Below are 25,663 nucleotides of genomic sequence, written 5' to 3'. Positions count from 1 at the left end.
GGGCCCCATAGGTAAACGTTGGTGAAAATCTGTTCACTTTCACACAGGCAGATAGGTAGTTATTTTCTCTTTCAGACACAAACTCGCTGTAGAAATATACATAAAGAGCTTTATTAACTGGAAACTTGCACATAATTTGTAATACGGAGTATTAATACTGGACAGTAAGCATAGGTACAGGGAGAGAAAACACAACTGGAGTCAGGTTTTCTAAAACACAAAGGCTGTAGGCCGAGAAGATGACTTTTGCATAGAAGTCCCAGCACAGTACAGCGTACTGCAGGGAGGAAAGAGAGGATTTTATCTAAGAAAACATTTTTTTAAAGGGAGCTCCAGTTACACAATATTAATTTTACCATAAAGTTACAGAGAGCATCCTTCTTGTAATATGTTCTTTCACCTAAAATAAGTTATGTACACAATGATCAGTTAGTCAAGGGTAAAGTAGCTCCTGATGGGTGGGTCAGACAGGAAGCCATGCAGTAATCAAACCTGCTTTTTGCAGATCCAGGACCAGCTCATCCACATCTGTTGATTAGAGGCAGATGATGGAGGCTGATCCCAACCGGGTTTATTAGATGTGTTGCGAAAAACGGGGAAAAAACCCCCAATAACAAATCAAAAACAAGTGCTCTACTAGTTTTCTGTCATAGCCCTTATTTGACTTGTGTGTAATGGTTGACATCCAGGGGGTGCCCTTTCTTTGAAGGTAGTATGAATTAGTATAGAGCCCTTACATGTACTAGAAGACGACCTTCTTCTTATGTGTTTTGGTGAGGATTTGTTTGACATTTTGTGCTCTTCTGAGGGCCTTGTTCATGTTATTGCCCCAAAACGACTCGATAAGGAGACTTCAGTCTTTAGATCCCTTCCTGATTAGTGGTCTGAGCCAAAAGAGTGCATTCCTTCTCCAGTTTTTTTTATGTTTCCCATAAAGGAAAAATTTCCAGTTCTACCTAAAAGCAGTTCTTTGTCTTTCTAGCCAACTTTACAAAGTTTGACAACAAGGCACATACAGGATATTTCCTCTTTGCTACATGTGCCCACAGCTCCCTTTGTACATCCAGATATCAACATTTTATTCACTTTTTGTGTGTAACCTGAGTTTTCTTCTCTCTTTCATCTGGTTTTAAATTGTAAACTCTGATACACAGTAAGAGCAAATGTAATATTTAATTTTCACTTAGTTGAAAACTAAAACCTTTTATGCGAGTCAAACTCTTCTAAAATCATTATATGTTCAGTTTTAGAAATTTTCCACAGCAACGAAAAGCACTTCTATCCGTTTATTACCTTACCGTTTCAGCTGTTTTCATCAAACCTTTAGAAGTAGCTCCCACAGTTTGCTCTTAATATGTTTCAGCTTAAATCCTGACTGTTTTATAGCTTAGTTTTATGTCTTTAGTCCATGAGATGTTTCTGTTTGTAATCTTTTCACTCTAAGTGCTTTAATATGTCCCACTTTGCTTTTCTCTTCTTGTTTCAGATTGCATGTCGCTTCTGTAGAGGCAGCTGCTACACAGCGTGCCAGGCACTGTGTTTGTAGGCTAGCGCTCTCTGGTGGTCGGAGTGGTTAACTGCGCTTGGCTGCAAACTGCTGCCTCAGTTTCTCCCTCCTCTTCTTCTCCATCAACCTGGAAAACAAGGAGAAATTTAGGATATAGACAAGTTAGAATTCAAAACATTTACTCAAACAAGAAGGTAAATATAAAAAAATAATAAGAAGAAAAAAAGGTGACGTGGACAGAATAAAAATGAATCCTTGGTTTCTTTTTTCAAACCACTTTTGAGTTATGAGTTCTATTTATCTGAACATCACAACTAAAAACGGTAACAATAGAGAAGCAGCGTTAAAAACCTTTGCTTTCTTATAACAGCAACAGATCATTTGTATGAACTTATTAGCTCCATATATCATTTTAGAGAATTTTTTATGATGTTGCTTCAGTTCATTAAAGTTTCACTCTAGTGGAGTCATTGCAACACTTTGATTTTTTTCTTTCGCGTGTTTGTGCTCAGAGGCAAACACAGATGCTCATTTTTCTAAAATAAAATTGGCATTTTATTTTAATCCTGCAAAACAAGTCATTATTGTTCAGTCTGTTATATCTATATTTAATTGTCCTGTGATCTGCTTTAACATTGCTAACTGAGGGCAATGTAAAAGCATTTCCCTCAGTTGCAGCTCCAGACTGATACAGAGCTTGTTGTTTGGTAATTTTTTTAAGAGCTTCATGGTCTCAGGTTAACTAAAAATGATGCTATTGAAACATACATCTTATGGTTTTGCCTGCTCCGCCAAGCCTTCAGAACTCAGTAATTGTGGACAAGATGACCGTTCTGACAACAGATGGTTTGCGGCTGCTCTCCATCACGGGGGCATTGTGATTTAACAGGTTTGCAAGTTCAAACATCTTGTTTTCCTGATGACACACAGAATGTTGTGCCAACAGAGAGCATCAAAATCTCAGTGCTACTTTGGCATTTTAAGGAAGTGAAGTTTTCAATATTTACATGTCATGCAATTTATATTTTACTCACATTTTCAAAGTATTTCTGCATTCCACTCGATTACATTTTTCATGACATTAGAGCTACAAAAAGGGAATTGCAGTTTTTGTCCTGTTTTTCATGTTGTCTAAAAAGTAATCTGATTTTATGCCGATGTCAGGAATGAACATTCATTATTTCTGTATGTTTCTGTCCCTTCTGATGGTGCGCCATCCGTTACCGGTGGTTACGAGCCTCCACTAGCTCACTCAGCTGGTCCTGAGTGGCCCTGAGCTCCTCCACACTCTGCTGGTAGCTCAGATCTGCGGATCCCGACCTCTCCAGGAGAGAAACCCTGGTGGACAACTCACTCGTCCGATCCCTCAGCCGCTCGATGGATGTGTACATGTTTTCATCGTCTTCTTCCTGCAGTCGCAGGCAGGGCAAGGAGAGCAGAACATGAGAGGTCATGTAAGGTCAGTGTCATGTAAGGTCACAGCAGCGAGGAGATACTGATAGATATTTCTATAGTTGGCAAGCTTTAAATTTGAAACCTGAAATAACAATGAACACCACTCTCAGTGGTAATTAAGCCAAAAGTGTACCAAAGTATATATATTTTACCTTTAAATAAAACAATCTCTGTCTATAACAATGTTCTACACCGAACTCCTTAAGTGGCTTAGCTTTAAACCATTTTTTACAGAATTGTTTTAAAATTCTGTAAAAAAAAATAAAATCTATTGAAAACCTTTTGCTATCCAATTCTTAATTGCTTATCCAACAAAATAATCAACAGATCTGCTCTACACAGTACTGATGTTAAGTCAAGCAGAAAAGGCCGAGCTTTAAATAAATGATTAAGTGTGGAAGTGTACACAAAATAAATGCTCATTATTGTACTTTCTTTATTAATATAATTATATGTTTATTTGTGTCATTTAAAGTCTCTCTATATGTGCATAAAAAGGCTTAAGTAGTGAAATGAAAAAATGGCAGAACCTACCAATGTCTTTATCTGATTATGAATTAACAATTATTAAAATAATTATTGACACAAGAAAGAAGGGAGACATAGCAAAAGGAAAAAAAACAAAGGAAGGGAGGATAGAAATAGGGAAGAACAGCATGAAAGGAAGAGAGGAAGGACACAGTGAGGAAACGCAAGTTAGGAAAGGGAGAAAGAAGGAGGGAAAGATGGGAGGTATTACACAAGACATGAAGAAAGAACATAAAGGAGTATACAAGGACACAACATTTCAACAACAGGAGAGGAAATAAAGGCTGGGAACACAAAAAACATTTCAACAATCTTCTTTTTCAAACTTGCGTAGCGATGCAAAATACTCAAATAACCTTTAATACCTTTCCAGGCTGTGGAGGAAATCTGTCAGATACAATCCCCAAAGATAAAAAAGTGACCTTAAATAACTAAAATTTGCATTTTCATACATTGTGTCTGTAAAAGCTTTAAAGAAGCATTTGTTGCATTTGAGGGGCAGAGGAGCAGCACAAAATGAAGGGAACCTCAAGAATGAACCGATAACATGTTGTGTCACTTATGACAGAGGTATGCTTTTGTCTCAAATGAAGTAGGCAAGAGAGAATTCTTGCGCAAATATTTAATTCTTTCAATCATTTAACAAAAATACCGCTGCTGGAGTGATGTTGTTGGTTTACATCCAGCATGAAACCTCACCCAGGTAAAAACCTGCACCTACCTTTGCATTGTAGATCTCTATGTGAACCAGAAGTGAGGCCAGCTCCAGCTCCTCACTGTAGCTGTTCTTCAGAGGAACACTCCTGTAGCCTAGGAGACGGAAACATAACATGGAGCGGGACGTTAATTAAAAACACAATTTTCATCTGATGCGTCGAGGGGGGGGGGGGGGGGGCAGCGGCTCACCTGTCCGCAGCAGACGGACCGGATATGTGGCCTGTGCCAAGAAGTTGGGATCACTGAACATGTCCTCTTCAAAAACGGTGAAGCGCAGGAAGGAGAAGGTGGGGTTGTGGATGTCGAACACAAACTGCCTCTGCACCCACACAGGATTCAGACCGTTATCAGCTGGGAGGGCCGAGAGGAGGAGACGGTTAACGTGTCGAGTCAGAGCACCGAGACAAAACGCTTCAGACGCAACGCAGCAGCCGCCTCACCTACGACGTCAGTCTTGCATTTAAAGCCGTCGTAGTCGGCTCCACAGATCTCCACCTCCACGAAGGGACAAACGATGCTGCGGCCATTTTTCGGCAGATGGCGTGCTCCCAGAACCTGATTGAGACAAAAGTTGAAATGTTAGGAGATTTTCAGGTTTTTCTTGTTCTGCTTCTCATCAAACATCTTCTTGAATGGCTCCAACTACAAGTCAGGCTGACCTGTAGCTGGAGGGTGATTGGCTCAACATGCAGTGTGTCCTTGTCAAAAGGATCAAAGGTATCGTCTCTCATGATGTCAGGTTGGGGGACGAAGCCACTGCTGCCTCCAAGCAGGAACAAAGCCTGGTTCAGCTGCATGGGTTTATCTGCAAACAAGCATTTTGAAGAACTCTCTGTTTTCTGATTGACTTAATGTGAGATTTGCTCCTGAAGCAAAAGAAGACGCCGACCTGGAGTTTGGAAATTGAGAGCAACCAGCTGGGAGCCGCAGAGCCACATGGGCAGCGGGTCGTAGTTGGAGGAGTCCAGTCTCTGGCCTCTGGGATAAACTCTGGACAGCTGCCGGCGGTTGTACTGCAGGAAGCGCTTTCCTCTGGCGCGAGTCGCAAACTTCTCCGCTTTTGTCTCCGGGAAGGAAGACATGTCCCTGTAACAGGCACGCTCAGTCCCGATTTCTGCAAACGGATAGATCACAGAGAAACTTAAACATAGAACATTTAACTATTTTATTTTTTTAAGTAATGATGTTAATTTTGAAGCTCACTGTCTTCATTGAACGGTACCGGCCGGCAGTAAACCACAAGATCAGACAGTTCAACAGCAATCTTCTTCCTTCTCTCCATTTGTTTCTCCTCCTGCATCTGTTGCCGTAGAGATCAAACAAATTTAACATCTTCTCATGACTTGTGAAATGTAGATTTTGAACCATGTATCGTTTTCTTTCCATTAGTCAAGTCCCTAAATGACTTGACCAATGAAACAAACACTGAGGTTTGTGATTGTAATGTGACAAGACTTCATGAGGCATCAACAGCAAAGCACTGATAGTTGCACAGAAACATCAGTGTGGATGGTGTTTGTAGGTGTTTTCTGTGTTGCTGTGCAGCGTTGCACTGACCCGTGCATCAGCATTCTGTGCAGCTTCTCTGATTTTGCCGACCCAGCAGTTGAGATCTTCCAGACTCTCCGCTGCCACGTCCAGACTCTGGACCGGGTGAGAGCTCAGGTGCTGCGAGTGGATGGTAAACACAAAGGGCCGGGAGTTCTTCCCGTCTTTATGCACGGCTGGAGGGAAGGAGAGAAACAGGAGGAGGATGGAAAGGCATTCGGTGGGTTTCATGTTGAGAAATTGTTTTTGGAGAGAATCTGGGAGCTAAAACACTGACATAAGAAAATCATCTGCAAGGTGCTACTGTAACAGTAAATTGAAGGTGTGGGATATTTGCAAAAAGTAATGCTGGGAGCCTCTTTAATATAGTTTAAGATAAGCTTTAAATATTACTGTTTTTGCTGAACTAAAAGAAATACATAATTCTAACAAAGATTTACTCACCAACATTGCAGGTGGGTACATCGATGAAGCCTTTCAGGAGATTACCCAGAGGACTGTTCTCTGTAGACTGACAACAAAAAATAGGAAAAATGTGTTTTATTTCCAATAGTTAAATGACGGCACGAAGATCTTCGGATGTCAAGTTCAAATCTCGACTCACTGCTTCATCCACTTCTGTGGTAGGAGAGCTGGACACCTCCTCCACGTAGTTTGCAGGAAACCACAGCTGCTTCTTTCCTCCGTAGTCGCCTCTCCACCTGAATGCAGCACACAGCACGTCGACGTTGACGGACTTTTATATAAAAACAAGTGACCTAGAGGAAGCTGCATAGCTGAGCACTCACCAGCCGCCCTCCTGCTTGTCCACGTTCAAGATAAGCGCTTGTTTGGGGAAACAAAGCTCATCTTCTCTCTGCGCTCGGTAGTCATACAGAGCTTTGACTGTGCACTGAAATGTAAGGTAAAAAGAAATGTTTGCAGTTAGACTATGAGCAGAACATGCCTCTACAAAACAACGGCCCTTCTTTTCTCTTTATATGTCTTTTGGGATTTTTACAGATGTTTTGATGAAGCTATTGAGTGGCTTCAGAGATGAGTGTTATAGTGTGTATGATCATCTTTTCCTGGTAATAGAAACTGTCATACTTTTAGCATTTGCAAATAATTATTTTACCAAAGACACAAACTACTACAACTACCAATCCTGGTTCTCCAGGGTCACTGTTTTACTTGTTTACTTGCTGCTGTACCTAAAACATGCAGTACTGTAGGCGCTACAGAGTCAGTGTAGAGGATTAATGCTCCAGCTCACCCGCGCTGTGGGCATCTTGTTGGCCTCGACATAAAAATGAGGAGTTCTGGCCTCATACAGTGCTCCATAGTCAAGCTCCTGAGAAGACAAATTAAACAGATTTTAGCACATCCTCTAAACATGTGGGGCTCTGGCCTACCAGTGTTCCAGTTTGGTGTTTATATGTTTTTTCCTCTTTAAAGAAGCAGATTGACATTTCTGAGAGTTTTACTCCGCTTTGATTCAGAAATGTGATTTTACTCGTAGATTCCTGCCAAGCTGAAAAGTCTTAGTAAAAAAAAAAAAAAAAAAAAATGCTGAATCTAATAGGACTGAATTAATCCAATAGCTAGACAGCATTTCTCATCTCTAAGACTCTAAATAATATGACAGGATGTTGTGGTTGACTAAATGTTTTGATTCAAACATTTTTAACTGAATATATCATAAAAAATAGGTCTCAAATTTTAAAAATTTAAATATTGATGACAAATTAATGTTTCATTTTTCATTTTGAGCAATGTCTTACCACGGTGCCCATTCGGTCCAAAGTGTCTTCATTTATTGGGTAGCGGAGCTTCATCTTACGGTACAGAGGATGTTTCTCATAATAACAGACTAGATCCACCAAACTCTCAAACTCTGCCGAACCCCCCAACATGAAGAGACGACCATCCTGCTGGATGCGACAGTGTTTGATCTTACCCTCCGCCCTGCAAGCCAATAGAGAGTTAACTTGTAAAAAAAAAAAAAAAAAAACACACACACACACACACACAGAATAACTCAAGAGAATTTCATGAGCAGTACTGTCCATGAGACTATTGAGTTCAAATGTGGGGCTATGTTGATCAGTTACCTAAAGGAGATGGCGTAGGAGTTGTGCTCGCTGCGTTTTCGCACCAAGAAAGCTCCGTCTCGGGGAACGCGCATCAACATGTGCTCAGCTTGAACACGGGACAGGTTGGAGTGGTACCACCTGGACAACAAGAGAGGCTATTATTTTCAAGCTATTCTGTATTTCCACTTGTCTACCATTTAGTTTGTTTTAAAAAGGGAATTGTTTGAATTGGTTAAAATGTTGAGAATGTCCTATCAATCAATCATGTTTATTTGTATAGCACAATTCAGCAGAACATCACTCTTTGTTTTTTATTATTATTATTTTTAGTCTAACAAGGAAAAAGTAAAGTATTGTTTACTTTTTTTTATAAATAGGAAGAAACATGGTGTCAAATGTGACTGAATTTAAATGCTTGGTTCCACCTTAAACTCAGATGTTATGCATTACATTTATAAACTATATTGCTTCATGAAGTCAGTTACTATATATTAACAGTCTTGAAATAATGACTAATTTTAATGAACAAATTTGGGGAGGGAGAGAGCGAGATTAAAAATAAAATATATTTTATGCAACTTTTCTATAGAAAAATCTCCTCCTACATTATACAATGCAAAGAAGACAATGTATGTATTTTAAGGATGTACTAAGTAGGACAATACACATATTTTCTCCAGTGGCGAAGTTTCCTGGTCTGAGTCACTCACTCTCTGCTCTCGTGTGCATTGGGTTGCGGCACGGGATTTTCCAGCCTCATTTCAAACTCATTGCAGCGCAGCGGCACCTCTCTGTAGTGGCAGATGAGATGGTAGAGGCTGTCAAACACAAGGTTGTCTGTCAGGTAGAATCGGGTGGAGCCAGACTCCTGACGCGAGTGGATCCTGCAGTGCTGCACCCGACCAGAACGCCTGGAGGAGGAGGAAAAGTAGATTTCCTGCTGTGATTGGCTGGATGAGAATCCGATAGCTGTAATCTTAACCTAACGTGCACCGCTTTAGTTGCCATTGTACCAAGTTAAAAGAGAAATGACTAACCAGAAGGACAGGGTGTAGTCTCCGACAAACGTCTCGCTCTCTCGCACCAGGAAGGTGCCGTCTTTACCCCCGCCTTCACAGTACTCCTGGAGCAGCTTCTCTGCCACCTGCCGACCGTCGCGACCTCCTCCCAGCTTCCCATGAAACCAGCGCTCTGCACAGTGCTGCTCGTTGTTGTTACACTCCTGACAAAGCCCAGAAGGGGGGAGACATTAACATTAAAGATGTCAAAAACAATATAGACTTTTTACTGGATTAGTAAAACCAGATTATCTCCTTACCTCCTTTAACATATCTTCCTCTTCTTCATCAGCTGTTTGGTAGCAAGATGTCTCCTCTGAGTAGTAAATCTTATTGCTGGTCAAGACGAAATAATGTGGTGTCCAGGTCTGGAAAGTACGCAAAAATATTTCAGCAAACATAAGTTCAAGTATAAGCAGGTTTTTAGGAATGACTGCAGTGTCAAAAGGAAAATATTAATACTGAAAAATTGTAAAAGGCCTTTTGTATTTTTTTTTTCCCCAAGAAATTTTCTTTGAAATATAATGCCATATTCATTCGAACTGTATTTTTGTGTCATATTTTTTAATCTTGTATTTCATACTAGCTTTCTATTCGCTCTGAGCCAATCAGGCGAAGGCCACAGCGAGCTTCTGCCTCTTTTGTGATAAAAGCCTGTTGAGGTTTTACCACCTGCTGCTGTCCTTGCTTTCACCATTAAATGTTTTCTTATCCCATGTAAGGTGAGAAATTTCAAGAACAAGAATAGCAATAAATGGGAAGATATTAAGACGAATGAAATTGCCCTAAATTTAAAAGGCATGCTACGTTTTGTCATATGACTTTTTTTTCTCATTAAAATGGATTTCGTTTTTATACTTTTGTATTTCAAAAGTTATTCAGTTTTCAGTATATTTTCTTACATTTGTTATTTATTTTTTGCTGCTTCAATCGTTGTGGTAACTTGAGTGTTTCTTGAATAAAAACAGAAGTGCTCACATGGTCGATGGGGTCCTCGAGGTACAGGATGCCGTTCCTCAGTGAGTTGCTGATGTCGTTTTCAGAGTAGCTAGCTGAAGTCACCTCTTCATACAGGGTTCCTTCCACCAGCTTTTTGTGCTGCAATGAAATAATTAAAAAAGAGACTCAGTAAGCAGATTTCCTCTTTTCTGCTTAGAAATTTCAAGGAATAAGATTCTTCACCATAAAGAATTCATGCAAAATTAACAGGCTCGTTACAGATTTAAAAAAAAAAGTCTTGTGAATATGGAGAGTTCCATTTGACTCGTGGTCAGATTTTTAACATTTAAAGACGTTTTTGGTCTCAAATAGGCATCAAGAAGTCACCTTGATGAGGATCTTCCTGCGGAGCTGGTAGGGTGAAGGAAGCTCGTCCGCGTTATTGTCAACCGGCTTTGTGAGCAGCAGCTCTCCAAACACCTTCTTGAAGTGCGTTGCCATGTTCCTCTGCTGGACCACGCTGCAGTGGTCCTCAATGGATAAGATCACAGGATACCTGCACAGGTATAACAACGGGAAGGTGAACTGAGCTGTTGGAGAGGGTCTTTGTTTGAAAATGTTGTTTCGCTCATATTTCGAAGGTGATTTTAGCAAACATAAGGGCTGAAGAAGGTCAGCCGAACTCACTCGGATGTGACAAAGGCGTGTTCTTTGATGGTGTACAGCACATCCAGGAATTTGATCTTGGAGGTTAAAGTGTGGCCGTGGTAGATGATTGGCAGATCATCTGGTCCATCCCAGCAGTCCACTGAGAGCACAAAGCAGAGAATCAACATCGGCTCTCAAAGACAGAATCAATCTCCCAACCCCAACAATTACTAGCAGCTTTAAAATGTCTTCCTTACGTTCAATGCAGCGGCAGCCCATCCTAAGGCAACGAGCGTAGGCTTCGAGAGACGACTCACTGGAAAACTGATCACCTGTCAGGTACCTGAAAGACCAGGTAACAGATGCTCATACAATGTGTACAGGGATAAAACTGAACAGAAAAAAATACCAGTAAAAATATAAATTATTGTCTTAAGATCTCAAAGTAAAGCAGCTTCTTCAGAAACAATGGTAATTGGTAGTTTTAGCTTAATGCACATAATATTTTCCTTGAAAATAATTTAATTTTAAATATATGATTACTAAGAAAGTTTTTTTTTTCTATTATTGTAACCGATTTTAAACTGTATGTTGCCAAACTAAACAAAATAAGCCGAATGTTGCAAATTTAAAAACATTTTTGGTTGAACAATCAAAGCTAAAATCCCTTTTGGAAAACCTTGAGAATTGGGGCCACATTAAAAGATGAGAAATAAATAAATCTGAATCTAAATAAATCTGAAAGCAACTCTTCACAATGAGAATACAACTGTATAAGTTAATGAAAACTTTCCCATAGTATTAATCTAAAGGTTATTTTGTTATTTTACTTTTGGTAGTTCATTCTTTCAGATTTTGAATAAACTGAGTTTAATCTACTCAGAAGATTAAGAGATCTTCTGAGTAGATCTCTATTACATAGAAATTAGCCATAAAAATATGTAACCTTATCCATTTTCTTTTACTTTTCATTTCCTTTTGAGTTATGGGCCTGGTTATCTTACGTGTTGTGTGAAGAGGAGATCCAGTACTGTGACAGAGGCCTTTTCATGTCGTCAGGGACAACTGGTGAAAGTCGAGGGTCTGCCAAAGTGTTTTCTTTTGAGAACAGGAAGGTAAGGAACTAAAAAACACAAATAAATGTACAGTAAGATGGTACAGTCCTTCAAATATATCTTGTGTCTCAGAGGGTTTGTCACCTCATTCAGCTGCAGCATTGGTTCAGGCTGAGGTCCTTCTCTCATGTAGGTCATCAGAAATTCCCTGACTCGACTCAAATCTGATGCCCAGGACTCCTGAAATAAAGACAAAGAAGAAAGCTGAGGCAAAGCAGGCTTTACGGATTTTTGTTTGTGTGATTGTGTCTTGTGCTGATGTGCACTCCGTACCCTCTGGTCCATCTGCAGAAACTTCTGGAAGTCGTAGAGGGAGATCTGACAGAGCTCTGGTCGATCCACATTTCTACGAGTACACCAAACTTAAGATGTTAAACCACAGATGTGTGAAAGCTGAACAAGAGTAAAGGTCAGCTTTCAGAGAAAAGAGATGTGATACATTAGCAGACTTTTTCCTTTGGTTGGGCCAAATCTAATTACACCACTTTCAAGGTAATGCCTCTTAACATTAGGAAAATGTTTCTCGTGCACCAAGCAGAAACAGAAACAGTTTAGTGCCATTAAGACAGCACAAACACATGGAAACATTTTCTGAAATACAAGACTGCTGTAATAAAGACGGACTGGACAAGTACACTGGGAACACTGGGGTGTGAAGGAGGAGAAAACGGAGGTGAAGGTGGAGGAACTCACCGCAGGGGAAAGGAGAGATCCAGCTGCTCAATAATCTGAGGAGGTAGAGGGAAGGACCCAGGTGAAAGGCAGGTGTGTGGGGGTCAGGTGAGTCATAAACACCAGAGGACAAAATGAGTGCAGAGGTGGGAATTGTCAAAGTATCAGTGTAAAACTCACTAAAGAGGGATTCAGAACCTGTTAACCTATTTGTTTCACTTTACGTCATAATTTAGTCTTTGAAAATTCGTGCTTTTCGTGCAACTTTTGTCTAAAACTGTCTGCCAGGCTTTTTATGAAATGTGACTATTAAAGCAAAACTGCTTCCGGATTAGACCGAGACTTACACTCCTCTGAGCGTCAAACATAAGCGTCCTGTAGAGCTGTGCAAAGTTGAAGTACAACAGTTCATTCTTTGCCTCCACCTCCTGGAGAAACACAGAAAACAGGAGTTACGACACAAACTGGAGCTCGGCTCAGTTTCAAAGAGATCAGAAACAAAAAAATCATGAAGCATCTGGCCTGCAGTTTGTCTTTGAGAAAGCGCATGTTGGGGACTCTGTAGTTGATCTGAGGCAGAAGAGCTTTGACATCTTTCAATGTGATGCTGCAGAGGAAAGAAAAGATAAGTGTCAGTCATACTATCACACCGTCATTAATGAGTCACCAAGAACAATTTAAAAGACAACAGACTTTTGCTGTAGACTTTTACAGTAAATATCCTTAACAGCTGCTTTAGGTGTGACTTTATTTGCCTCTAACGCTGCATTTTGATCAAATCTTATTTTTAATGGTGCTTCAGGTCATCGAGAGTCACAAAGATTTTGTTCTGATCAGCTTCTTTATGCTTCTATCAAAGCATATCGATCAGGTCGAGGTGTTGACCATGTCTTAATGGAGGATGCCAGTAGGTGCATATGCTTCAGTTAGTCACACATTTTGTTTTATTGAAAGAACAGCACATGGATAATCATTTGGTAATTAAGTAAACACATGGTACAGTCAGAACCAGAAAGAGGAAGGACGTTCATAAAGCAGGTGGAGGGAAAAAAAGTCAGTTCAGTCCTCTGAACCAAAGAGGGTTTTTCAAGGTCATCGACCTGGATCTCCGCTCACTTTGAGTCAGGTCGCCTCCCAGGGCTCCAACTGGCTACTGTTTCTATTTTCACAGAGGACAGGAAGTTGCCCTCACCCTATTCTTTCATCACATCCTGCTTCTTATCAAGCCGTGACAGGCTGTTTGTCCTGGAGAGGCCGACACCAAAACAGAAGCATGAAGTCCTAACATGTTCTCTGATGACACCCAGATCTGGTTTTACCTTCACTTTTGCCAACTGTTGCAAAGCTGCAGCATTCCTCACTGGCTGCTGTTAAAACTGAGATTGGGTGTTGACATGCTTTGCGGTGTCACTCACCAGCCCTCGTGGTTCCTGTCCATGACTTCAAACTGCTTCCTCAACCACCTGCAGAGACGGAGGAAAAGGATGCTGACTGAAAACTGATCTGAGCTAAAATGTTTATAGGAAAGTAAGCAGTACCGAAAAAGAAAAACAATCAGACTTGCAGCTAGTTTTTAATGCACTTTTTGTTTTCTGTCTGACTCAATGGCGGAAGAGAAAGAATATTTGATTAATGCTAAATAAAACTAACAAGTTTCACCTTCACAGTACAACTTACAACTCACAGTAACATATGTTGAGTGTTAATTGCATGTATTATTTATGAGTTTGTCTGGTTACATTTTTGCTTTTGGATGTTTTAAGCACAATTAATTGTACGTAGAATCGCAATAAAACTGTAATCAGTTGTAAAGCTGATACGGTCGCCACAATAATAACAGCCGGGCAACAAGTTAATGAATCAACCATAGGCCCAGATTACTGGCAGACAGGTGACATGTCTTGCATCATTCAGCAGCTTGAAAAAAAAACTTTAAATGTCTTTATCTCTCCTACCGGCTCATCAGCTGCCCTTTTGTGTTTTTGCTAGCAAGGCTCAACATGCATGGGGCCTGTTGTCCTTTAAACAACTCAACCTAAAGATGATCCGAATGAAATCCGTTAAACATCATTAAAATCAGCTGATGGACCCTTCCTAAAAACAACTTCAGAAAAACAGACAAAATTAGCCTTTTCATTTGTCTGCTGTTTGTCTGCTTCACAGCCTCGTGGTGTTTTCCTGCTTTCACCCCTGACGCCAAAAACAGCCTCTGAACATTCACCAGTAATAAATATTTTTTATCTCCAACTAAATATTTGTCTTCTCTGAGTCCATGTCCAGGCTGCCTCTTCCCTGCTGCAGCCAGACGACACTAAATGCATCCAGGGTGGGGAGCACTGATAAGTACTTTAATGACTTCAGAAACATGTAATTTTATTACACTGCAAAACCTACCAGTCTGTCAGCTCCTGACTGGAAGGTTTATTTAGCTCATTAATGCCAGCACCCTCCATATTTATTGGTGCCTCTGCAAAAGATGTGCCTAAAATGTAATTAATCATAATTAATCCAGGTTTTAGGAAAATTCAGTCTTTAAGTGGGGATGTATTTTATTATTGCTTAGGCATGGAGAGTCCAATACTAATGTTTCTATTATAGATAACTACTGGTCTTAAAGTTAAAAATAAACAACAGCACAAAGCTTCATCAAGTAGTTTTCACAGAAACTGCTATGGCATATTTTTGAAAATCGAATGGTTTACAGACCTTTCTATTTGCTGTGGTGCTGGTGCTCTCTGGGTATCGACCATCAGCCAGTTCAGACCAGCGATCCACATGTTGACTTCCTCTTCACTGTAGGCTGACATCACACAGAAATAAATATAGAATAAATCAGTAGTATCCATTAGCAAATCTTTTGGGACAAAATATTAGCATCATTGACCAGCTAAGCAAATCATAACTGCCTTTACATGTTACAAAATAAACTAGTTTGGCCCCAATAGAAAACCATGTGACACCTCACAGGCCATCATCAATAAATCTCAATTCTCATTACTTGGCTGTGCAGAAATAGTTTCTAAGATAAGTGTGTATTACAACCCAAAACCTTTATTTTTCTACATTTGGTAGAAAGAAAAGACTGTTGTCATTTTTGATGAGCCAAAGTTCAACATCAGAGGAAATACTCAATCTTTGGTAAAGAAACAAACACAGACAAAAATGTATACACAAAAACACATTAGATATTAAGTAGCTTTTGAAAATCACTTGATTAGTGTGTGATTTGTTTTTACTTAAAGATTCAATCAAGATACCCCTATGCTTATGGAAATTGCAGAACTGAAACATAAAACCATGTGAACAACTGTTAAGTGTCAAACCTTTGCTATCTTTGTCTAACACCAGTGAAGTCATTAATAATAAATTCTCATTAGATTTCAGGATACAAGCAGGGAGAGGGTTTATTGAGCCAAAGCATTAAAGTGGGAAACTTAAGTCATACTCTTGGCTTTAGACCAAACCAAATATACAGACTCTGGAGCACACCTGATTTTTAAAGATTTCTTAGGTCAAGAAATAAATCTACAAAATAAAAGCAGCAAGTTTTGGGACCTTTAATCTATCCAAATTTATGCTGACCTGCCAGGCTGAGCGTCCGCAGGCGAAACTCGAGGCCATACAACACGATGAAGCAGTGGGCCGAGTCCAGTTTACGAGCCTCCTCCGGGTACCGCTCAAAGTCACGTGAGCCTTTCCCCAACCGCAGCTCCCGGATCTCCCGTATGTCAACTGGGGGAGGAAGAAGAGGAGGAGGAGGAGGAGAGAGGAAGGATAGAGTTGCATGAACACAAATATGTTCAACCATTAATCACACTTTGGCACGTTGTTCGTTTCCGTGCCAAACACACAGAAACCTGTTGCTGGAAAGCTGCACAAATGGTCACTTTGTGAGCAGGAGACCAGAAACAGATACACAAACGTCTCAACCGTGGGCTGCAGGAAGCGTAAAATATCTGCAGACATTTTTAACTGCACGAATACTTTTCAGACTCACGAAAAGACCTGAAGTTTTTATTGTACTGGTACTGTACTGACCGGTAAAAGCTGTGTCAGTGGGAGGGATAGGTTTTTTGTTGGGTTGTTTTTTGTTTTCAAAGTAATGATGCAAGTTGCTGCAAAATAAAACAATTTTCTATATTACTTGTTTAAATTTATTAGAAAACTATAAAATGTTCATTTAAGGACCTTAAGGACATTTTAATAAGAAAATATTCCTAAAGCAAAAAGATGAAATCAATTTTAAGTTTGGCAAACATCTTGATTTGTTCATGTTAATGTATCTTTATGAAACAATCCTACGAAGTATCACATTGTTTGGTTCTTTGACCAATAGATGGATACATGGATATCATCAGCATACACAAGTAGTATGCTGATGATACTCCTTTAAGCCTGATAAATACAAATCATTTGCTTAGGCTACAGAACTGAATTGCTTAATAACAAAGGAAGGCTTCTATGTCTTTATGTATTAAAGACATTAGAGTCTGATTAACTTAGTCTTCAGCTCTTAAACTGAGATTGTAATGTTTGCACCAGAGCGTCTGAAAAACAAACTGCTTATTGTCAGTTGATAACTCTGGATTGTGTCCTTGATCTCATCTTTGGTGTCAAATTTGAGCAGGACAAGCCATTTAAATCCCAAAATAAACATATTGAAACATTTGAATTTTGAAGCTGCACACAGATAGATTGTGCCAAATTGTGGTATCTGTGTGGGCCAAGCAACAACCTTGGGTATATCCTGTGTCAGCAGTGTGGGTTTGCTCTTAGCCAGATATAAATGTCTATGTCTAAATCAGCTTTCATAAGATAGGAGTCTATATTATATATATATATATATATATATATATATATATATATATATATATATATTTTTTTTTTGTTTTACCAAAATATATTATGTGTTGTATTTTTGTATTTTAAGTCAAATAACCTTATAATGTGTCCATTGTCAAAGAGTCAAAGTCTGACAGTGTGTTAGCAGTGAGTGAAGCTGACTCTGAAGGGTTAAGGTTCAGGAAGCAACCGCAGAATGTGATGTAAACTCTGGACTCTACTTTCACACTTGCAGCAGTTGACACACCCACAAAAAAAACCTCCAGCTTATTGACATAGCAGATGTCCAGTGCAAACACACATAAACACACTCTCATAGACACTCAGCACATTCACACACGGCTGAACGGCTTTACAAAAGTCCCTGAAAACAATTTTCCACAAGTGGAACTTCTTCTACGTAAAATCAGCGACTTTATACCTTTTGGCCACTGAAAAACACGTCTTTACAACTTAAGTTGTTTATTCAGCAGATAGCAGACAAGAAACAAATCATGTTCAAATCAATGTGGGTTGCCTTCAGGAGGTTGTAAATAATCCTGAATCAAAGAGACAAGAGTAGATCTGGTTCTGATCTGAATGGTCTCCATGTGCAGACAGAAGGGAGAATGTTTGGCATGAGATTAACTGAGAGCATCATCTTCTTCACATGGTGGCTGGATTTTAGTTGATCGTTTTAAGAGATCATTCTTTGATCTCCATTCAAGTGTTCAAAAGCAGAAATATAATTTCATATTCAAAAAGGTAAAAAAAAAATAATGTATCACTTTGTTAAAGATAAACATTGACATGCACTGTAAAAACTATTTTTATGTTAAAGAGGCAGTGTTGAAATATTTAAAGCAGTTAAAACAACAATTGATGTTTTCCAATTAATTCTGGCTTGTATTTCTCTATGAAAAAGTTTTCAAATTTATTCAAACTGCACAAAGGTTTCCGTTGTCTGTCCTCACTTCCTGTCTAGTTTAATAACTAATCGTCTCTCTTGTGACGGCACCAAAGACAGATTGTATTGCTCCATACATGGGCATAAAACAGGTAGAAGCAGTTGGGTAGACTATTATTGCTTCAACTACAAAGAGAAGAATAACAGTGCAGGAACCATGGATGGTTAACATGAGGAATAAAAAAAGGGGAAGATTCTTGCAGGTCAGGATACAATGTTCATGTTTAGAGGGCCTGAGTCAAAACATGCATACTTCTGTAGCATCATCAATTTATTTAACCTTTTGACAAATTTGGTACTGTACTAGAAAGCATACAGTGTTGTGCTATGAAACTCTCTCACTATTAAAAGTAATATAGGAAGAAATACCTATATTACCTTATATTCAAGATTTAGTTCTGAAAAACATAAATTAATTTAGTTTCCTACCAGATTAAAACTAACCTAAACTCATGCATTGCAACTGAGCAGCAGTTTGATGGCTATCAACTGTCTTCCTCAGAGTAGAGTCAACTGTAAAGTCTGGTAATGTAAAGCATGCGGTCATCTGCATACAGGTGCACTTGTAGGTCCCTGAAGTGGACCTACAACTACTGCAGGGACCAAAACTGTCCCTGAAGTTGTAGGTCTTTTTTTGCATTCCCTTTATCATTTCCTGCCACTGAGTTTGGGCGTTGGACATTGAGGAAAACAGGCTCTCAGCTCACAACTCCTCCACTTCACAAAAACACACCACAACCTTTTAATCCTGGCCTTTGCAGTAAACATGGCTGTGATAAGGACACAGCACTGCTTCAGCTTCCAGGCAGACATCACCTCTAATGAGCATGAAGGGTCAGAACATGAGAAACATACAGATGACTCAGATCCGATGTTCTACACTAGAATGTTTCCTTATCAGAGCTGCTTCATCGGCAGCTGTCTCTCCCTTCTCAGTTAGCTCTCAGTGCTAGCGTGAAATACAGCTTACGAAAACAGCTGCATGTTCTGTTGACCTGAAATTGCCAGCTGCTCATAATTGCAGAGTATTTCCAGTGAAGTAAACTTGTTCGTGATACAGTTGGCCACATCGTTCCCTGCCAGATGGCACCCCGAGTTTAGACGAAGTCCAAGAAATTCAATCAAACTAAAGAATTACAGAGGTTCTGGTGGAAGTGAACCCTTCAAAAAGTGTCCAATGATGGACTTACATTTGAAATACAATTCTTACATCTTTTATGCTTATATTTTGGAATAACCACAGCAATCTTCACAACTATTGTCCCCTCCCGGGACAAAAAAAAATTGCAAAGAGCATTAAAAGAAATTAAGCTTTTACTTCAGCAACAGAATGTCAGTTCTATTATCATGTGGACAAAAACTTCTTTGGGTCATAGTCCATATGGCTTGGGGCAGAACAGCCTGGTAAATCAAGTGCTTTGCTTATTGGCTTTGCTTTTTCACCATAACAGACTGGAGCAAGGTCCTAATTACTGCAGCCGAGGCCCCTGTCTGTCTATTCATCTCCCACTCTATCCCACAAAACACCAAGCTACTTGAAGTTCTCTGTTTGAGGGAGATAACACTGATTTTATTCAAATTGCCATGTAAATGCATTATCAGCATTTCTTTAATCTAGAGAGCTTATTCACAAACTGATAATATACTGTATCCTGTGAGAATAATTTGATGACATATGAATAACCAGAAGTGGAAAAAAAGCATTGTGTTACTGGAGCCATGAAGTATAGTTGAATATGCAGCAGCGATATTGGATTTTGTACAGAGGGTTGCTAAAAGACGCTCCAACTTTTCATGTCAAAAATCTCATATCAGGAGTGTTCCAGTTCCTTTGTCAAATGTACAACGCAGAAATTTTAAATTCCAGAAACAAGTGTAACACAATAAATCATCAGCATATTTTTTACAGCTTACAACACATGAACTAACCATCAAAGGAGTCATGCGTTGCACTTTTACAAGGCATATAAAGCTCTGTTACTGTTAATATCTGTCTTCAAGCTGATTTAGAATAACAAGAAATGTTTCCATGAGCATGAGGACACAACAATCTTGGACTACCACAAAATACACTGAGTAAGTCAAAAACTGGATTTCAAGGTTGTTTTCCAATGTGCAAAATAAAGTATTTAGCTAAATTTCACTGATGTTAGTTTAGCTTCTGTTTGTAAGGACTTAACTTTAAATTTCATATGAACAAAGAGCTAACATTAACTGTGTCCAAAAGTACTCATTGCACGAGTCAAACCACTCGTAGTACCAGAGGCGCCTCAGTTGTGTTCCATGTCCCTCCTTCCTGCAGAAGATTCAGAGCTTTTGTTTTCAGTCCTTCAATCTGAGACGGGAAGGGAGACACTCCCTGATAACCCAACACTTCCTGTGCCTCAGGATTTTATGCATCCACCGCATGGCAAGGCACTCATCTAAAAGCAAAACACAGAACCAGAGTCTGTGTTCTTGTTTTTTTTTTTTTTTTTCATTTCTTTTTAGCTTATTTTAGCATTTTTCCTGGTGTAGTACCCAACTCTACTGAAGCTAAATCCTACTGAAACTCATAGGTCCTGGTTGGAGCTGAAGTGAGAGTCAATCCAAGTTTGGAAAAAAAAAAAAGATATCTGCAGAGATTTGTGTGTGGTAGGATAAAGCAAATATTAAAGCAAACCACAGGAAAAAGAAAAACAAAGAGCTGGCAGAGGTGATGAGTTAGGAGGTCAAACAGATCAATGTGAATAACGACCTCAAAACGCAAAAGAAAAGTGAAAGAAAACAGAGTGCGGCGAGCATATCTGAAAACAAGCAGGGTGTTTAAGTAAACGTGTGGGGGCCGGAAATTTGGAAATTATAGCTGGGAGGAAAAGAATGGAGAGATGAGAGCAGGAGGAAGCAAAGAGGTAGAACTGTAGGAGATAAAGTGAACGAGAGACCCGCTGAGTTCCTGGAATCTGCTGGAGGTTTCGTCCGGTGGGAGGTTGTTTGTAAAGGGCCGATTTGGGGTTACGAAAACGTGTGTGTGTGTGTGTGTGTGTGTGTGTGTGTGTGTGTGTGTGTGTGTGTGTGTGTGTGTGTGTGTGTGTGTGTGTGTGTGTGTGTGTGTGTGTGTGTGTGTAAAAGGAACATTTTCATTACTCTGCATGAGAATGTGTGGATGAATAAACCTGATTGGGAAATATAGTGGGGTTTAAAAACAAAGACAGAATCCTGAAAATGTTTAATTAGAGGAGAAACCAGAAATGAGACAGGAATCTTAGGAAAACCACAACTTCATAATATAAGCAGACAAAAATATTAATCTTTCAAATGAGGAGATGTGTGCAGTGGGTCTGATCAGTCAATGTGCTACATGCAGATTCTGATCAGATTCACTACAGCTGCTGACAATTCTGAACACAAGAAGAGTGAACGAACAAAAGGAACCAAAGGCTGCTCAAAGACAATCTGGAAGAAGTTTTGAATTTGTTTTCTCTGTTTTTGCTTCAGGAAAAGCTTCTAATTTAAAAAATGGGAGCGGACACTTTTCATATCCACTCTATATTCAGACGAAATGCTGGTGTATTCATGTTACGCCTGTTCATACTTTTACTATTCGTTCCTTGTCTTGAGTTACCTACATCTGTCTGATGTGAAACATATCCGACCTGTTCTTCTGAGGCCGAGGGATTATTTTCTTTACAGAGCTCTGCCATAAAGTTAGAAAGACACATGGCAGACAGAAGGAAACTCTATCATGCCAGTTGAGAATGCTTTAAGTCTTTTATTTTTATTTTTTTACTTCTGCGCCAACTTTAACTGCAACAAATCCGTCTTCAGACCACAAAATCCGGGTTGCAGACAATAGCCTCCACGCCCTAGACGGGGCGGATGGACCGCGCGACAAGCGTCTGCTGCTTGGGCCCACATCCAGCCAGGAAGCCTGAGGCCAGTCGAGGATCCGTGCGGCAGCAGCACGCCGCCGTGCCTGGAGAGTTACTGAGAGGTCGAAGTGGAGGAAGCAGAGGTCACAGGGCTGTGCTCAGTCTGTCAGCTGAAGAGGCCGTGACAGCGCGTCAGCTGAGCAGGGACTCGACCGGCCTTTCCACAACAGAATGTCACATTTTGACACGAGGAGGGGGAAGGGACAACTCTGGAAATGTGTGGCTTTGGAAGGTTTAGATACTAAAGACTGAATGGAAATCATTATTTGTTATTTTAAGTTATTTCCTACATCAGCAATTAAAAAGTCTATGACCTGGAGGAAGAAAAACCATCTGAGTGTTGTATTAAGTTCTCTTGTCTATGTGTGTGTATTTTAAGGGGCCGGTTTAGCCAAGCATAGAAAGCTAAAATTGTGAAAGAATTTTTGCTTTTCTGCTTGTTTAAATAAAGGTTAAGGACAGCAGCTCTCTAAAACAACTCAAAAGCAGCAGAGAAGATTTCTGACGCAGCAGCAACCTGCAGGACGACTCTCGTCTCTGCTACGTTTGGCTGACAAAATACACCGGCAGGTCATCAACGCCCGATATGAGACGAACACAAACCAAGCTCCTTCCAGAAAGAATGCAGCAGGAGGAAACAGTTACTGGTGTTGAGTTTCTGTCTCCATCAGCACGATTTCTGACACGTTTGAGTCAACATGACCTGGGGAAAATCTAAACGATGCACAGGAGCTTTGTGATATGCAGTGGCTGGGACGTTTATGGATTCTTGAGAACTGATATGGAAAGCATCCAACCTCCCTGACACAGGAACAGAACGCCTCGTCTCTACTGATATACTGCTGCGCTTCAGTCTGTAGCATCATCTTGTTTGCACAGCCTGGGCCTCCTCGTTGGCTGTCTGACCTGGAAATTGATCTTAGCAAAACTATTTTACAGGATGTATCGTTCCTAAGAGAGAAGGCCTGCGGGAGGAGTTACTAATGAGAAGACTAAAGCAGATTTAGGCCGTATACATTTTTGGTTGTTTAATTTCGTTGTCATGCCACTGTCCAGCCCAACTCTGAGTCCCTCAAAGCCTAAAACTAACAAGCATCCTCGCTGAGTTACAAGTGAACAGACGTCAGCGTGAAGATTCACAATCCATGCTGTGTGATCAGCCAACATCGGTCTGATGTCAACAGATTCTCCAACCTGAGCCGCTGACCTGCGCAGCTCCTCCCATGTCTGTGTTTCCATTGACCATATAACTGGCCAAATTAGAATTACAAAAAATAAAACGCTTGGAACACAGCAATAAAAAAATAAAAATAATTTTCTGATAAGTTTTTGCGCAAGAATGTATTTCACAAAACTGCGATGGAAACACTTTTTTTTCACATCACACGAATAACATAATCAACAAACGGATGTTACCACAGGTGGGAAAGACAAAGAAGAAGACAGGGAGTGGTAGGAGGAGATGATGGCGCAGCATGTTTTTCAATTACTTATAGCATGAATAAACTTATGCATGTGTGATTTTAGTTGTGTTTCTTCCGTAATGGAAACACTGAAATTGCAAAATTGGGATTTTTTGAAAAAAGCGGAATATCGAAAAAGTTTTGAGCACATTTGTGAAGGACAAGCAGCTCCTGACTGATGTTCTCCTTGCCTGCTTTATGATTTTAGGTTGCCTGCTATTGCTTGATAGGTTTGCAGCTGTAGCAAACTCCTTCCAGATCACCAAACAATACCGTGAGGGAGGCGGGCTACAAACTGGACAGGTTGCCAGTCTATCCAGCCATGCAAACACACACGCATACAACTTATGAATCTAATTAACCTAACAGATGTATTTTTAGACTGTGGGAGGAAGCTGGAGTACCTGGAGAGAACCTATGCATGCATAGGGAGAACATGCAAACAAACCCAGACTGGGATTCAGATCCAGGTCCTTCTTCCTGCATGACATCAGTGCTACAAACTGTGCCACTGTTTTCCCCCCCTTTCCCATAATAATGTGCTACCAACCCAAATTAAATATGTTTGTGTGTGTATGTGTATATGAAAAAAATTTGGCTCATAAACTATATGTTTATAAGCCACATGTTGAGTTAATTTTGGTTTTGCAGCCAATTCATTTGCACCATCTTCTTAGATAAAATCATTTTCTTACTGTTTTCTGTCTGTTTTTTGTGTTTTGCTGCTTCATTGTAGTCACTCTGCCGTTTCATACACATCTGGATTTGGACTGAACCTATTTTCTGCCACATGCACTCTGACAGTCCTCATTGCACACCGCACAGTTCAATGCCTGCGATTCAAATTGCTTCCTAGTTAAAACATGCATGGTCGCCCTTAGTGACATTCTAAAAGATTAAAAGGGCGAAGCAGGTCCAGAAGTGCACTCCTCTGAGCTGCCAACACTCACCTTCTCCTTCCATCTTATCCGGACTCCTGCCCCACACTATCTGCCTGGTGACCTGCCTGATCTGGAACGTCTTCCTCTCGGGCCTCTGGGACTTTTTCTGGTGGAAGATGGTCATCACTGTGCCCATCTCCAGGCTTTCGAGGATGCGGGGCCCGACCTCGGTCCAGTCCAGCATCCTGGAGGCCATGGCCGGAGCGACGGCACCGCAGGCGGCCTCCTCTGCGCAGCCATTGAGGCAGCCGCTGAACCTGGCTGCGCACATCCTCACTGCATAGCTGGGATCAGGATCACTGATCTGCTGAGGGGGGCTTTAATTATGAGCAGGATCCCGGTCCTTCAGCCAATGCGCAGAGGAGCACCGCTATCTTGCATATCCAAACCCACTGGTGCCAGGAGGGAATCTGGGAATCTCAGGACAGCCAGCGTGATTACAACGACAATTTCTTAGGGAAAAAACAAGCTGGAAGACATCCCTCAGCAGCAGCCGCAGAGCTGACACGCCAAAATGTCTGAGATGTGAATTATGCTCTGGTCCTCCAGAGGGGGAGTGGATCCCTGTGTTATCCTTTCCAGATGCTTCTGGCAGCACACCAGTGAAATCCACTCAGGGTTAGTTCTCATCACCGCTGGGCTCAGGTTTCCACCCAGTTCGCGTTTTCCTTCTGGTCCTCCCCGAGTCCTCGACAGCAGAGAAAGGAGCAGCGCAGTCCGGCTGTAAATCCTCACTGGCACCGCCGCCGCCGCCGCCTGTCGCCGCCGCTGGGGTGATAGACAGAAATGTCCCACTGCTGGGTTCAGGAGATCCGAGTCAGAACGAGGTGACAGAAACACAGACTTATGTAATGAAGGGTCTACAAACACGCCGAGGCGGGAGCAGCAGCTTGGAGTAACCGTGACTGGTTTAAAGTCCCCGGCTCCTCCTCGTCCGGGACTCGATCCTGCGCCTCCCTCAGCTCCAGCAGCAGAGGGCTGAAAGGAAACCGGGGCAGGCAGACCGGAAAGGCTCGATCAGATTTTTTTTTTTTTTTTCTCCCCTCCTTTTTGTTGCTGCTGGAAGGATCAGAGGGAGTGTGGGGGGCGAGGGGAGTGGGGTGAAAGTAGAGCTGAGAGAGAAGGAGGGGAGGCAGAGAGGAGAGCGACCTCTGCAGGACAGCAAGAGATCTGCAGCTTGGAGGCAGGGAGGATTTTCTCTCCCGTTAATGGGTCAAATCTCCTTAAACTCAGTAGGTCAAAAATGGTTCAAATAACAGGGGTTGCTCACATGTATCCTGTATGTCACATGGGAATGT

The 25,663-nt window shown here is 40.8% G+C and overlaps 1 protein-coding gene across 2 annotated transcripts; it reads right to left on the bottom strand.

The window, feature by feature from the left end:
* Window positions 1-95: 95 nt before the first annotated feature.
* On the bottom strand, window positions 96-25,437 carry LOC103463411 (1-phosphatidylinositol 4,5-bisphosphate phosphodiesterase gamma-1-like). Of its 2 annotated transcripts, XM_008406735.2 has the most exons (32): window positions 24,375-25,436; window positions 15,845-15,994; window positions 14,969-15,062; window positions 13,678-13,725; window positions 12,785-12,869; window positions 12,610-12,690; window positions 12,284-12,318; window positions 11,864-11,936; window positions 11,675-11,770; window positions 11,480-11,598; window positions 10,733-10,818; window positions 10,515-10,635; window positions 10,215-10,383; window positions 9,867-9,986; window positions 9,149-9,256; window positions 8,868-9,052; window positions 8,541-8,741; window positions 7,849-7,968; window positions 7,519-7,702; window positions 7,011-7,088; window positions 6,544-6,647; window positions 6,360-6,456; window positions 6,200-6,266; window positions 5,765-5,931; window positions 5,411-5,507; window positions 5,097-5,321; window positions 4,867-5,012; window positions 4,648-4,762; window positions 4,397-4,558; window positions 4,212-4,300; window positions 2,732-2,916; window positions 96-1,634 (listed from the first exon to the last, which is right to left on the bottom strand). In XM_008406735.2, the coding sequence occupies exons 1-32, from the start codon at window positions 24,634-24,636 to the stop codon at window positions 1,574-1,576; spliced, it is 3,930 nt and encodes a 1,309-aa protein (XP_008404957.1). In that variant the 5' UTR covers window positions 24,637-25,436; the 3' UTR covers window positions 96-1,573. The 2 variants fall into 2 exon arrangements, 1 of the variants encoding a protein (XP_008404957.1); XR_533507.2 differs by lacking the exons at window positions 96-1,634; window positions 2,732-2,916 and having other exon boundaries at window positions 4,208-4,300; window positions 4,397-4,526; window positions 24,375-25,437.
* Between the last annotated feature and the right edge of the window lie 226 nt (window positions 25,438-25,663).

This window comes from Poecilia reticulata, chromosome 4 (assembly GCF_904066995.2).
Source record: "Poecilia reticulata chromosome 4, P_reticulata-male-v2, whole genome shotgun sequence".
Lineage (NCBI taxonomy): Eukaryota > Metazoa > Chordata > Actinopteri > Cyprinodontiformes > Poeciliidae > Poecilia > Poecilia reticulata.
The sequence above is the reverse complement of the archived record's forward strand: the minus strand, read 5'-3'. Positions and strand labels throughout refer to the sequence as shown.